This window comes from Phocoena sinus, chromosome 1 (assembly GCF_008692025.1).
Source record: "Phocoena sinus isolate mPhoSin1 chromosome 1, mPhoSin1.pri, whole genome shotgun sequence".
Lineage (NCBI taxonomy): Eukaryota > Metazoa > Chordata > Mammalia > Artiodactyla > Phocoenidae > Phocoena > Phocoena sinus.
The window spans coordinates 137,738,581-137,754,108 of record NC_045763.1 but is presented as its reverse complement, the minus strand read 5'-3'; the positions used below and the strand labels follow the sequence as shown (position 1 = coordinate 137,754,108).

The 15,528-nt window shown below is 47.3% G+C and overlaps 1 protein-coding gene across 3 annotated transcripts in view; it reads right to left on the bottom strand.

Moving 5' to 3' along the window:
* CACNA1E (calcium voltage-gated channel subunit alpha1 E) overlaps positions 1-15,528 on the bottom strand; it is a 298,455-nt gene that overhangs the window by 74,029 nt on the left and 208,898 nt on the right. For all 3 annotated transcript variants that reach the window (XM_032650563.1, XM_032650564.1, XM_032650565.1), the window contains exons 8-15: positions 10,881-10,996; positions 6,162-6,215; positions 5,453-5,542; positions 4,297-4,506; positions 3,398-3,510; positions 1,631-1,743; positions 1,137-1,268; positions 587-659 (exon numbers count right to left, since the gene is read on the bottom strand). In XM_032650563.1, the coding sequence (XP_032506454.1) occupies positions 587-659; positions 1,137-1,268; positions 1,631-1,743; positions 3,398-3,510; positions 4,297-4,506; positions 5,453-5,542; positions 6,162-6,215; positions 10,881-10,996 (901 nt within the window). The remainder of the gene's footprint in view (positions 1-586; positions 660-1,136; positions 1,269-1,630; positions 1,744-3,397; positions 3,511-4,296; positions 4,507-5,452; positions 5,543-6,161; positions 6,216-10,880; positions 10,997-15,528) is intronic.

Sequence of the window (15,528 nt, the reverse complement as noted above, 5' to 3'; positions counted from 1 at the left end):
ATCACACAGATGAGGTGGTCTGGTCACTGCCTGACTGACTGTCCCCAGGAGCTGCCAAGATACAGTTCCTGAGACAGCAGCATTATTGGAAAGGGCCTCATGGGCTCCAGTTCTGGAAACCTGGGTTCTGGTTCAGCCTCAGATTCTGGCTAAATAGTGTTCTCCTTTAGCTCTTAGACATTATTGATTTTGAGTTTCCCCCATGATTTAAAAAAAAAATTTTTTGGGGGGGGTGCGTGGAAAAGATGCTTCTTTAAATGCACACGTGGGTTTGAAGATACTTCCAATTTCATAAAACCAGAAATGCGATGTTGCTGAATGACTTTGACTAACATCTCTTGCAAACTCACAAGTGTAAGGAGAAAGCCAATGAGGTCATCACAATATCACAATAGAGCTCTTTTATTACTGGTAAGGACATAGCTATAGAAATGCTAGGAATTATAGTGGTGATGATTACTCAATAAGCAAGAGTACCCAGCTGCCTGAGAGGAGCTTGGAGAGGAAAGGGAGAATTCTCTTAACACATCATTTTATAGTGTGTGCACCAAGGGATCCCAAGTAACATTTTTTTAACGTCTCATACCTGGAATACAGTCATGATGGCTGCAGGGAAGGTGTCAAAGTTTGCTGAAGGAGTCCCATCATTAAAGTTGAACCTGAAAAAGGAAATTCAGAGAGAATGAAATGAAAATCTCACACACCAGGTTTTCCTTTCCCGAGATTATGCCGTTTTCATCACTGCTTTTCCCCTTTCTCCACATCCCCCTGTGCCCTACTCTCCCCTCATCCCAGTAACTTATGAAGACAGTTTTAGTGACTACTACTGGGGCACTGTGCACTTGAAGGGCCCTGGTAATGGGACGGGGTCTGGGCTGATCCTGAGTTACAAAGCCCCAGGCTGTACCTTTCAGGGACAGCTCCAGAGAGAGGGGTCCCCTCAATAAGAACCCTGTACAGTGTGAACGGATTAAAAACAGAGATATCTGTTCCACACACATGCTCGTGGTTGATTTGAGCCACAGACACGAACAAACGAGATAGTTAACATGGCAATCAAATCAGTGACCCCAGCGCTCACAGGTTGAAGTCTAGGTTTTGAGCCTCCTTTGGATGCAAAGTTCATTGGTGCTTACCTGCCTCCAAACAGCTGCATTCCTAGGAGAGCAAAGACAACGATGAAGAGGAAGAGAAGGAAGAGCAAACTGATGATTGACTTCATGGAACTCATCAAGGAGACCACCAAATTCCGGAGGGATGCCCAATACCTACAAAAAACCCAGACAGCATTACAGCAGTGAACACTAAATACCAAATTATCTCCATGCACAGCTGGGCATCTGCCTGGTGGTCTATGAGATAAGCCGCATCTGCATACTTGTAGGAAGGAGAGATGACAGCAATAATGTGGCTCCCTTGGGAATGTGGCACAGGATATGACATCATGGGCATTTTTCTGGTTTAATCTTCGGAGAAGAAGAAGGAACTGGAGAACGGAGTGTGGGGTGGAGTCAGAAAGGGGGTCATGTGGTAAGGGCATGTGGGGATGGAAGGAAATAAATATAATAAGGCAGAGAGAAGCGTCCACCCTCGAAGGTGGTTGGGAAGAGTCTAGATTCTGATCACTTACTTGGTTATTTTAAATATTCTTAGAAGCCGGAGAGCTCGCAAGACACTGATTCCAAAAGATGTACCAGGTCTGAAGATCGCCCAGACCACTTCAAAGATGCTGCCCACTGTGACCTAAAGAGCCAAACCCAGCCACGGTGAGAAGAGGAAAAGGAGGAGGAGGTGAATGAGGAAGAGGAGAGAGGAGCAATCTTGTATTCCGTAACCAACAGCTCTCACTGGGCCATTGTGAAGTTCAAACTCTCCCCTCCCCCACCCAGCCCACCTGCAACAGGACCACCTGTTTGTGAAGGCTGCCAAGGAAAAACAAGACTCTACCACCTGTCTCCCCACTGCTCCCCACTCCCCTTGCTAAATTTCCTCCTTCATGCTACAGATTGCTTTGCTGACTGCTGTTCTGTCCTTTGTGAAAACTGCAGTAGTCATTCACCACTTCTGCACACATCTGACAGCCATACTGCTCTTATAACACCTTGAACAGATAAAAGAGTAGTCCTCAAATGAGAAAGCAAGTTTAAATTAATTAATACGCGTTGCATTCCAATACAAAAACCTCTGAGAAGATCCACGTTCTCTCATTGTCCTAGAATTTAGTGCTAACAAGAATGTTTCAGTCACCTGTACATGAAGTATCTTTCAGTCGCTCAGGACCCCATACCCCAACGTGATGGTACTACTTGGTGGCACAGAATCTGACTGCTATAGAAATAGCAACGTCAAATCAACCATCCAATTTGTTTTACGCTTTAATTATGTGTTTATTGAAAGTCTACTACATTCCACACATTGCACTAGGAGAAAGAACAAAAATTAATTCTCACAGCAATGCTGAAAAGTATGTACATAAGGGAACTAAGGTGAAAACGGTCTTTCACTAGTTATTATGCCTGAAAATTGCCTGTACCCAGAAACATATGTTCCAAGTTAAAACGCAGATTGGCAAGGGCTCAGAATCGTTAGCACCTAACTGGAGATTTGGCAGAAAAAGAAGTAGGTTTGGCAGAAAGAGAGATGGTTCAGGAACCCGAAGTTCTGAAACCTACTTCTGCTGCTAACTGGCTGTGTGAACTTGCACACGAGGTCTCCTATTTACTCATGTGTAAACGGGCAGCCTAACTCCCAGCACCTAACATCGTGGACATCGGACCCCTGCAAGCAGTGGAGGACAAATATGTATGTGAAAGCGCCTTGAAGACTGTTAGTAACGCACACATTTATATATCAATATTGTTTAGGAAAGTGGACACTGGGTGAAGTAGTCTATGTGGGGACTTGCTAATACACGAGTGTGTATGTGCCTGTGTGCGTGAACGTTTAAGGGTATACCCAGATAATTTTCCCAATTTTAAAGGGAACTCAAAAGATAAATATATAAGTTTCTCATTTTTGATTGAACCACCTTCTGGAATCAAGCCTTTTGTCCTTCTCCCCCAGGCTTCCCCCAAGATGATAAGTGGTTCAAAACTTTGGCTATGGGTAGCTTTGTAAAATTTACCGAAGTGTTTACTCTGTGGTATGTGTGTTACCATTCAGTAAAACATTAAAACGTTAAAACCATTAAAAATAAGAGCATTTAAAAGACCTAAACAAACCCTAGTACGGCAAGGATTCACTCATTCCTGACCTCCCTTTTGCTAATCCTATCTATTCCCCTTTTATAAATTCTGATTTCAGTTCTTCACGCCGAGAGCCCCGGAGCAAGCTGCTTATCTCAAACCATGGCATAGCAACACCTGGCAGAAGGATGGGCGGGCTCCAGAGCACTTACCCCAAAATCAAAGCAGTTGAACGAAGAGTGAAAATAAAGGCGAGGCCCCATGCCGTACATCTTCAGGGACATCTCCAGGAGGAAGAGTCCCAGAAACAAAAATTCTGCATAGTCTGAAAGCATTAAAGGCAGAAGCGTTGGTTCCATGGATGGCATGGGCTTCTTTCTGCCCTCCCCGGTCCAATCGCCCCACCTACAGAGGAACCCTCCACAGCAGCAGGACCCACACCAGCGGGACTTTCAGTGACCATGCCAGCTCAGTGCCAGGCAAAACCTAATGAAGTCTGAAAACGCTCAGACCCAGAACGAGTCCCGGGCACACTCCACAGGTCAGCTTTGCTCTCTTGACAGGTGGCTTTGTCATTGCCCTTCAAATGGTAGATGGCTCTCAGGAGAGAGAGAAAGGGCTTAAGCATGGCTTTGATGAAAGAGCTGGATTCGCTCTCCACACTCCCGGCAGTGACAGCCTCTGGGAGCCTCACTCGCACCCAGCGGCAGCCTTACCCAGCGCTGACCTACCTATACGTCTCCTTTCTGGTCTATTGAAGGTATCCATTTCCCTAGGAACTTTTTCCCTAGGACTTTGGTGACCAAGACACCCTACGTCACTGAGCCTATTTAAGGCGCTAAGCTGGCCTTAGACCACCCAAGGTGTAACACCATCTTGTTGACTCATGAGCAAAGATTTGTTGATCTGATTCAATAACGAACGACAGCTAGGAACGGTCGTGTGATAACCCCGACCCCTCGAGGACAGCTCTGGCCTCGGTCACAATGTGGTGGAGAGGCAGAACTCTGGGTGGGCAGGCCCACTGCCAGGCCCACGTGACACCTTGCTCTTGACATTCACACCCCAATTGAGCTGCTGCCGTGAAAGCCAGTAGTCACCATTCACTTACAGAGAAGGTGGGTGAGCCACTGGGGCTGGTTGTGATGGACGATGGCCACACAGGCGGTGTTGAGAGCCACAAGGCTCAGCACAATCCAATAAAACACCTGGGATTTAACCATGTGGCGGATAGAGATACGCAGAAGCCGCTCCTTGTGCCGGAAATAGGAGGCCCCATCCACCTTTGTACTCTTGATGCTGGCTCGGGCGAGGGGTGTGCCTAAGTGGGAGAAGCAAGGAGGAAGAATGAGGCTGCAGAAGACATCACCCTCCGTGGCAAGCAGGTACTCGCAGGGCAAGGTGGGCAGCCTTGGTCCCAGGGCTAGGGTACTGCCACGTGTTATGAGCTAAGAGTTTCCACAGCACAGCAGGGAACCCCGCTTTTCCTCTGGGCACCCTCAGTCCTAGGAAACGGCAAGATTCCCCAGGCAGGACACCAGGCATCCAGCCGGTATCTTGAATCCTAACAGGATCGTGTTTATGTCTGTAACAGATTGGGCTTCTCTCTGGCTTTTCTTTTTAAATATGCTTCAGGCACTGGAATCATCCTGCCGCATGTGTGATTTTTCTGCCACTGGAAGCCTAAAGCAGCGATGAGCTCTGTACGCCTCTTCTGCTTTGGAGGATGAAGTCAGACCCTTCCCTTTTATCTGGGGAGGAAAAAATCTGCCATCAGCCAGAATCTCTAAGGGAACCTGAGGTTGAACACCAGTCATGTTAAAGGGCTGTCAGTAGGAATTTGTTTAAGCATCACATGGAAGCAGGCGATGGAAGTAGGTAGATGCTACTATGATTAAGCCAATGATTGCAGGTTCTCAAATGGGTGTCCTCAGGATCCTCTGAACAATTTCCCAAAGTGGGTTGTCATTATCACATCCAGGAGAGATAGGATATATATGCCGATGGGATACATCTGCCACACTTGAAGAATCTGGGTTGGATTCTTGGCCCTAAGCCCCATGTTTCACATAACAGTATCCCCTGGTCCATCTTTTTCTGTAAGTCATTGTCAACTAGATTAGATTCCAACGCCTTTTCCTAATTACATCCCAAGGTTCTGGATGCTTTGGCCTCCCTTCCTCCTGGTGGTGTTTCTCCAAAGACAGGATGTTCCCTTTCAGAGGAGGTTCAGAGCAGTGAAAGGAGATCTGACAGCCTCCACTCACCCACAGAGGAGATGTCGACACAGTGCGCGTCACTGGAGTCCCGCGTCATGGCCTCCGTCCGGCTCCTTTTGATAGTTGCCCTTCGGAGCACTACACCAGGGAAGGCGGAGGCCAGGGAGAGGACACAAGAACAACCGGATCAGTCTGGTCAGAACTGAGGACTGTGGGCAAGAGGCCCCTCTGACACAGGCGCCTGCCTTTAAATACCCGAGCCAGGGTTAGTGAAGTCAGCAGCACCTCTGACACACGAGGCTCTTGAATCCCATGGGACAGGGCTCCCGAAGCCTTGCTAGAGCTTATCTAAATGCAGTAGGTAACAGGTACTCCGTATCTATTTGTTCTGGTTCTTCACAAACAATGTCACTTCCTGCCAATGAAAGTGGTCCCAAGATGATCCCCACAAATTGTCAAAGAAGATCCCTTTCTGTGCCATTGGTTGTATGATGGCTTTTTCACTGCCCGTATCAAGCACACGCCCTGGAACAAAGCAACTCTTGGATTTCATTTTCATCACTTTAAAAAAACATTTAAATCCATGACTCAATTCCCTTCATTTTAAAGCATGAGGGATTTTATGACAGAGAGACTTGCGTTTCAAATCCCAGAGCGCCCCTCTTTTCTTTCTTTCTCCTCTTTTGATCAAGAGAGATTGCCTCTGCAGAAGAGGGGGCAAATGCAAAAGGAATGAGGCCCTGGAGCACTTCCTTACCTTCTAAGGCTGACGTTCCAGCATTTTTATTTTCTTCAGCGAGCATGACTTCCTCTATATGGAAACAAATGGTTTAGTAAATTATCGGTAAATGCCAAATTACTTTGCAACATGAAAATCCCTCAGGAACGGCTCTGGCTCCAGGGCAACAGAGAGAGAGCAAAGAGTTCAGAGCTGGTCACAGGCATCAGCAAGACATCAAGGGTCATGAAGGGAGCACCCGAAGGTCAGAACAGAAAGGAAGGTCTTCAGTGAGGGGGCGTTGGTGGGTGATCAGTAAGATTCAGCTCTGTCTCTGATACACTGTTTAGGAGAATAGCCCTGAGAGCGAAAGCTGATCTTTTTAACTAAAATCCCCTAAATTGATAAGAATGACAAATTTCCATTTCTGTTTTTTCTTTTATCCAGGTTCCTTAAACCTTTTCTAGCAGCAGGAGCTCCCTTAATTTTGCTTGTCTGCAGCCCCTAGGTCATAACACCTTACCCCTTCATTCTGAAGGTGAGACCGTGTTTCGGGTTCTAGCCCTACTTCTTTAAGGAAGGGGTAGAGGAAGATGCTCACAAGCACCCCAAAGAGACGAGCAGGGCTTATGGGCTTGCCTCCTCTCCCCGCCACCACTTCCATCCTGCCTAGCTGAGCAGAGCTTGAGCTGAAGAGGCTTGGGCCCATCATGAATTTGTCCCTGTGATATAAAATATAAATATTGGGTTTCTGTCCACCTTCCTGGCACAGAGCTTCCAAACCCTCGGAATTTACTGTCTTTTGTACGCTAATGAGATGACTCACTGTGGGAGAGGCCTAGTTAGTGTAAGGATGGGGGCTGGTTCCCAGCAAAAACCAACCACATGATTAGAAGGTCGTAACCTTCAGTCTCATCCCCCTCCCACCTCGCAGGAGGGGAGAGGGTCTTGAGACTATTCAATTACCAATGGTCAATGATTTAATCAATCATGTCTACGTAAAGCCTCCATAAAAACCCTACACAGGGCTTCCCTGGTGGCGCAGTGGTTGAGAGTCCGCCTGCTGATACAGGGGACACGGGTTCATGCCCCGGTCCGGGAAGATCCCACATGCCACGGCACGGCTGGGCCCATGAGCCATGGCCGCTGAGCCTGCACGTCCAGAGGCTGTGCTCTGCAACGGGAGAGGCCACAGCAATGAGAGGCCCGCATACTACAAAAAAAAAAAAAAAAAAAACCCTACACGACGGGGCCCGGGGTACTTATGGCTTGGTGAGCATATCAGGGTACTGGGAGGGTTAAGTGCCTGGAGAGGGCATGTAGGATCTGCACGCCCCCCCAAACCCCACCCTCATACCTTACCCCATGTATCTCTTCTATTTGGCTGTTACTGACTTGTATCCTTCATAATAAACTGGTGGTAGTTTTTCCTGAGTTCTGTAAGTCATTCTAACTAATTATCAAACCTGGAGCCCTCTGAAATTCTAGTCAGCCGGGAAGAGGTGCAGGTCACCTGGGGACCCCACTGTGGCCGGTGTGTAAAGTAGAGGCAGGCTTGTGGGATGGAGCCTTTCACCTGTGGTGTCTGCACTAACTTCGCGTCAGAATTGAGTTGAATTGTTGGACACCCCAACTGGTGTCAGAGAGTGGAAGGCCTGGTTGGCATCGGGATGATGTATTTGGTTGTTGGCGTTTGGAAAACAACCACTCAGTCCCCTGGACTCCCCTCTTGGCCTCCCCAGGAGCAGCCTGTACTCCACAGCTGTGTCATCATTGACAGGATACTATTTTCTGCTAAGACTTATTAGAATATGCCTCGCTGACATCCCTCCAAACTTATCAACAAAACAGCCCTTCTGTCCCATGTGTGCTGGGATTCTGAGCCCAACTATTGGGAGTGGTGTGGATGAGTTGTGATCCCCGCCCCTATCTCAGCCACCGGCAAGGGAGCTGGAGGCCCCAGCAATCATTCCCCAAGATCCCAGCTGCTGGGGAAAAGCTTGCAGCAGGGTCTATGAAGCAATGCTTTAATTTAAGCACTTCTAACAAGTAAAAGGACAGGCATAAGAGGGTAAAGTTATTACCATAATTCCACCTGCATAGAAAACTGAGAGTATGTAATGTATTTCCCAGGGAGGGGAACATTTTGAGGCTCGGAGGGTACCATGCAGGATGGCCATTATAAAGTCGTAACACTTAGCTTTCTCTTTTAAGTACAGCCCTCTGGCAAAACTAAGTTGACAGGTTAAATGTTACTGGTGGGATGCTCCTTGATGAGGACAAAGAGGGTTTTAAAGTCAGTAATAGCACTTGCTTTTGGAGGGGATCCTTTTAAAATTAGGTACTTGTTAAAATACCTCATAGCAACATGAATGACCTCAGCCAGAGAGTCTTTTTCGTTCTGTGCAGTGTCGGGACTTTGGGATCAGCAGATCTGAGGACCCCCAAGGCAGACGGAGGGTGTATGGTGCTGCTGAGTACCTCTGGGAAGCGCTCGAGGACTCTGGATGGGCTGCAACGGCCCTCCCATCCCCCCCCACCCCATGCCTCTTGCCAAGTTCGCTTTCGAACTTGAGCATGTCTTTCCAGGCAAATGGAACCCATATGTCTCTGAATCACTCACGCTCCACTTGTAAAGGGAAGGGCCAGGAAGCACAATTTGACGTCGCAGTGCGTCTTTTTTTGCTTAGAAGAAGAGTGCTGGCTTTGCCAACTGGAAGAAAGTGGAGCCTTGGGATTCTGCATGCGATTGAAAAGCAGAGCCGCAAAGAGCGGCATACCGGGCTGCCTGACCCCGAGCAGGGCCGTGGCAAGGGTAGGGAGGGTTGTCTTCCAGCTCTGCTGCCAGCCTACTCGCTAGGGTGGTCTGTCAGACGGCTCCCCTGCCCAGGAAGCCAAGGGCAGTTGGGAACTTCAAGCTGCCGGCCTGGCCTGGAGGCAAATCTGCTGAGATACTGTTCCAGGAAGAGGGAGGGGAGATTCACATTCACCTCCACACAAGAGCCTCAGAGGAGAAAGGGCAAAAGGGAAGTACAGTCACCACTCTCATGGCTCTTGCTTCCAGAAGCAGCAAAGGAATGCAGATAGTCCCAAATGAGACGTGGCTTTTATCTGGCTTTGACGTGGCACTTTCCATCACACATGCCCTCTCACCCCTGAAAGATAATCCAAAGTTGACTCCTGAACCGAGAGAGCTTTTGTGTGCTGTGATCTGAATAAGAGTCATAGCATCATTCCAAAGCTTAGAGAAGAATAAGGGTCAGGCACCTAAGTATCCAATCCTATTCCAAATTTTTTCAGAGAGACCTCTTTGTTCTCTGCTTTCTACCAGGAATAGAGCAAAGATGCTGACTATCGTGTATTTTTTTTTAATTAAAAAAGTTTACTCTTTTGCTCAGGAAGATATACAACACCAATGCAACGCAACCTTTAAAATAATAAGGAAATCAAATACGTCCTTTTTACTGACAGATGTGGGGTGATCGATGCCCCTCATAAGCAGCAAACTTGCATCTGGGGGCTCTGTGGGTTAATGAAATCGGGATAAATCTGGACCTATCCTCGGGGCTGGGCAAGAATTTTTCCCGAGGCTGAGCCACAGAGTGAGGAGCTGATGACAGCGCAGGGAACAGCGAAAACCAAATCTCACCATCATCTATTAGCTGCCTTACTGCAGTGGCCTCACAATTCGTCTCCCTGCTTCTGGCCTTGTCTTCCTACTGTCTGTTCTCAGGGCAGCAACCAAGTGATCCTTCAAAATCTTAAACAGAGCACGTCCCTTCTCTGCTCAAGACCCTCCTATGGTTCTTGCCTTATTCACCGGAAAGTCCCAAACTTTACAATGGCCCGTAAAGGTCATACACAATCTACTGCCTCTGCTCCCACCACAGCTGCCCTCATCCTTACTCTTCACACCTTCCCTGCTCACACCTCCTGCTATTCCTGGAGGGCTCCCGGCCCCTCCCACATTAGAGCCTGGGCACTGGGGTTTTCTTCCCTCAGAGCTCCCTGTGGCTCATGCCCTCATCTCTTTCGAATCTCTCCTCACACGTGCCTACCCTGACCCTCGATTTAAGACCGCAACCTACCCTAAACCCCTAACCCTACCTTGACCTGTTTTCACTGTACTTATCACCTTATCAAAAGTAATTATTTTGTTCATCGCTGCCTTCCCCAGCTACAGGGTAATGAGCTCCACAAGAGTAGAGCTCTGGGGGAATTCTCCGGCAGTCCAGTGGTTAGGACTCAGCGCTTTCACTGCGGTGGCGGGGTGGGGGGGCCCGGGTTCAATCCCCGGTTGGGGAACTAAGATCCCGAAAGCCGCGTGGCATGGTGCGAAAAAAACAAAAAAAGGTAGAACTCTGGCTCATTGCTGTATCCTAAGTGCCTAGAACAGGACTTGGCACAAAGTAAGCTCTCAATAAATATTTGTGGAATGAACAGACTGTTATTATTAGTAGTAACAGTAGTAGTGGAGAATGTCATCAGCCCAAACTCATGGGTTATGTTACCTTTTACTCAGTTCACCTTGCTAAAATGCCTGCCTCGTGAAAGGCGTTTGGCTGAAGAACTGGGACAGATTCCAGAGGGAGAAAAAGGGACCAGCGGGGAATCCAAAAAGCCAACAAGTTATCTCGAGCTTCTCTCTGTTCTGGTCTAGGCTGCCCCTTTGAATGGAAGTATTGGGAGTGGGAACTGGGGCAGATCCCTGATGTCTGGGCAGCCCATCACCAACCTCCTCCAGCCCCCAGGCCTTACCTGCTTTGTCTATCCACGCGCGGTACCCATTCAGCTCACGCTCGATCTGCTGCTGGCGCCGCAGTTTCATGAAAGCTCTCCGGTTCTCCACTCTCTCTCTCTCTTTGGCAAATTCCCTGTGGACAAAGCAGATAAGATTCACTAGGTTTGGGCAGTGCCATGACTAAAAGAAAGGGTGAAACAAGCAGGAGAGAGAGCATGTTTGAACAGGCACTGTGTATACCCCATTTCCTTTGTCCCAGGCTGCAACGGGGATCTCCTTAAAATGTTGCACAGAAATGCACTTCGTTCAGCCTCCCGCAGGAAGCCTTCGCAGATCAGTTTCATTCCAGTCAGCACCAATGCTCTCTGCTTGCTCTATTTTGAAAGGTATTGACTTAGTAACGTGACCAGCTAGCTTCCAGAATGCTATGTTATGTCTCTCCGGCTACAACGGAAGCCCTTCACCCTCTGAGGGGCCCAGCTACCCTTTCTGCTCTTAATAACAACAGTGACTAATGTACATTGACTGATGATTACGTGCCAGCCTATATGAAGTTTTTCATACCCATTAACTCATTTAATCCTCAAAATCACGCTATGAAGTAAGCACTATTAAAATTCCTATTTAACAGATGGGGAAATCAAGGTTTAGGGGAGAGAGGTAACTTGCTGGGATCTGAACTCTACCCATAATGCTGTGCTTCCCCTGGTGGCCTGTACCCTGTGGTGCTCAGTATGGGCTGCCACGGAAGACCACGACACTGAGGCTTAGAAGGGCTGAAATGCTGTTTGAAGATGGCTGGTCGAGATTAAACAAGAAAGGTAAGGACACAGGAAGGGCACATGGCTCCAGCAGAAAGACAGCAGGAAGATGGGGTGGTGTGGAGGGGAAAATGAGACAGACGGAAAAAGCCAGCATGAGGGTCAGAGGTAAGACAGAGCCCACTAACAGGCACAGGGGACCAGAGCCACTCTGTGGTACAAGGTGATTAAAAACAACAAAACCAAAACAAAACAAAAACGAAAGCTCCATGGGAAAAAGAAGACAGAAGAGGAATGAGGGTTCCCTGGCAGAGAGGAAGATGATCAGATTCAACGAGTGAACAAATGGGGATCAAGAAATATTCGTTTGCTAACAGGCCCCTCCAGATACCACCTCTGCACCAATGCCCGTCTCATCACCAAACACCCTTCCAGCCGGAACACCCCTTGCTAGCGTAGTGCCTCCCAGCCACGGCTCACGCACTCTCCTACTGCCCTGGAAGCTGTTCCACTTATTCCAGGTGTTCCCTATCAATAAAGAGCAATAGCCTGAAGATAAGAGAGTCTAGCACCCACTGTGGGTCCTGCCACCTACTCCCTCACGTCCAGGGAGAAGATGAGCCAGGGGCTGAGGGACGTGCCCCAGCCCCAGTACAGGGAAAGGAGAGGTGCCAGTCTACTGTGAGGCAGAGGTATATACTGGTTTGGGTCTCATACGGCCCCTCCTTTCAAGACAGAGAGGGATTCCTCGGGCACAGACACCTTACAATGGTCACAATCAGGCTAAGGGCATGGGGACAAGGCACATGGGCAGGGGAAGTTCTCCTGGGCTTGGTTTCAAGCTCGGTGGGTTCTCCTAAGGCTGCTGTCGGGGAAGGAAGAGTTGAGCAGGGCCAGCGAGAGTCAGGGTAACAGAACTTAAGCCCTGGGACACCTCCTTTTTTCACCTGCCCCTCTGGATTTCAGCAATTAGAAAGTAACAAACAGCTAGCTTGGTTCATGGCGTCACCATCTACCAAAGTTCCTACCTTTGGTTCTTTGTCTTCTTTCTATCCTTCCTGTCTGACGAATACTATTGTTCTGTTGGTTCTATCTTCAGAATAGCACTTGGACCCACCCTCCCTCTGCATCCTTACTGCCTCTTGGTCCTCATCCTTTCCTGCCTGGACAACTGCAATAGCACCTACTTGGTCTCTCAACCACCTATCTCCCTTCCCTTCATTTCATCTATTTCACAGTTATTCCAGTTATCTTTCTAAAATGTGCACTGGATTTTACCACTTCCAAACTGAAAATAATAACCCCAGTGAGTGACATTTATGGAGCACTTTCTAATTTCCAAGCACCTTCATCCATTTTGTGCATTTAATCTTTACAACCAAAATGACAAGGAGGTAGAACATGTATTTTCAGCCTCGATTTAAAAGTTAAACAACTTGCCCAGGTTCAGGTAAGAGATGGAGCCAGGTTTGGAGCCCAGGCTCCCTGCATATCTGCCGGCCCAGTGGCATATTTATATGCTGCTTTCTTTATCTTTTCATATATATGTGTCTTCATTTTCCAACTACGCTCTAGGGAAATCCAAGAGGGTTTTGCAGGAGGTGATGTTTTGAGCAAGACATTGAACAAGGAGAATTTAAGCAAGCTATGAGCCGGGGAACACAATAATCTTTCTTTTAGCATCTGCATTATTACCAACATCTCCATTTTCCAGCTCAGAAAACTGAATCTTGGTGGTGGGATGAATTGGGAGGTTGGGATTGACATATATACACTAATATGTATAAAATAGATAACTAATAAGAACCTGCTATATAAAAAATAAATAAAATAACATTCAAAAATTCAAAAAAAAAAAAAAACCCAAAAACTGAATCTAAGGGGAGTTAAGCGGCCGGCCACTAAGAGGAACCACGACCCTCAGATCTTCTAAATTCCCTCTTCTCTCTACTCTATCCTCCCCTCCTCCACAGTCTCCTCCAACAGCTGCTAAACACCTAACAGACCATTCAAAGGGCTTCACAGCTGGATCTGAACCTTTCATTCAAACCTCACCTCCCGTCAATCTGATCTATCTCTTGCCTACTTGCAGCCCATCACGGCCATGCTTGAAACACAGCACACTTTCCACAGTTCCTGAAAAAGCAGTGAGGGATCTCAAGGTTTAATTCACACTGCCCAGAATCTGTTCTTACCTTTTGCCTGAGTCTCTTTTTTTTTTTTTTAAACATCTTTATTGGAGTATAATTGCTTTACAATGATGTGTTAGTTTCTGCTTTATAACAAAGTGAATCAGTTATACATATACATATGTTCCCATATCTCTTCCCTCTTGCGTCTCCCTCCCTCCCACCCTCCCTATCCCACCCCTCTAGGTGGTCACAAACCGCCGAGCTGATCTCCTTCTTCAAGGCCAGGTTGAAATGTCACCTCTAATGTTTAGCTTTCCCCTCCCCCTCTCCCTTGCCCCCAGTCTTCTGGCCTCCTTTCTACCTTATCTCTATCTCTTCACAGCTCATGTTACAGCCAGACCTCTATGTGGTGAGTTGTACATGTGACTGTCTCTCTCCCTCTATGTGAGCTTTTTGAAAACATTTTGTCTTACTCAACTTTGCATCTTCCAGGACTAGACTAGGTCTGGCGTATAGTACTTATTCAATAGATTCTTTTATTAAAGATACCCAGGCTGACTTGAGGAGCACACTGATAGCTCTGACCTGATTCCCAAAGGCTTAAATGAGGGGGCGCAGCATCTCTGCACTGACCCAAATGGAGCCAGGTGAACTAGTGGGAATTTAGCAGTTGCCAGGTAACTCCTGGACACTGCCACCACTATTTTTCTTTGTCTGACTCCACTAAAATCTCTGTAGCATTTGTCTATGAAGTAGGCAGTGTGGCACCTCTATCTGACCCCCAGGATGACCGCATGGCTCGATTTCCGGTGGGATAGCCCAAGACACCGCAGCCTAACCTCCCTGTATATTTGGAAGTTTCCTGGCTCCAGTTTCACCAGCTGGCTTCCCTGCTCTCCTCTGCCACTGCAGGCCCCCATTTCCTCCCACCCTCCCACCTGGCATCTTACAGGCCCAGAGCCGAACAAATCTGGCTTGGTCTTTTTAAGAAGCCTCTTGGCTAAAAGAAATAAAGAGTATGCACCAACGGGGCTACTTCCTAAGCAGCTCCCACGTGTCAGTGGGGGGAAGAAGGGCTGTGTTTGGGGTTCTTCTGTACTATGTTTATCATTTGGCCTTCTGTGTTTTTTTTTTTTTCCATCTTTGCTCTTATTTATTTTACAAAAATTGGATCATAGCATACTGTCTATAGCACATGGCCTTCTGTGTTTTGTTTTGCTTTGTTTTGTTTGTCAGCTGGGAGCCTAGGGCAGGAAGTCTGGCATCAGTGTCCTTCATGACACTTCTTAACCCCCTCCCTTGACATCACAGTGTGCCCATGGCTTTTCTCTAACTAATCTGAAGGTTCCATGAGGCCAAGTAGAGGCTGAATCATATCACATTCTATCCAGGACCAATGAAGTTTAATCCACAGCCTAGTATTATAGTAGATTCCATAGATTATAAATAAGATATTAAGCTTTTTAAGCCACATTTGTAAAATTTTTATTTTCTAAATCACTTTCATGTAAATTATTTCATTTAAATTTGCAAAAACCCTGGGAGATTCAGAAAGGTTATTTCCCCAAAATGACCAAATTATAAGGAGGCAGAGCCAGAATTCAAATGAATGCCTTTTGATTCCAGATTAAGTGCTGTTTCTACGAGGCCTGAGCTGTCTTCCATGTTATGTAGCAGTCAACATTTAAAATCCACAAGAGGGATTTATTTTTCAGCCAGAGGTTGAGGAAAGTAAGGACATAAAAACAGAGTTTTGTGTTTTTTCTAAAAGG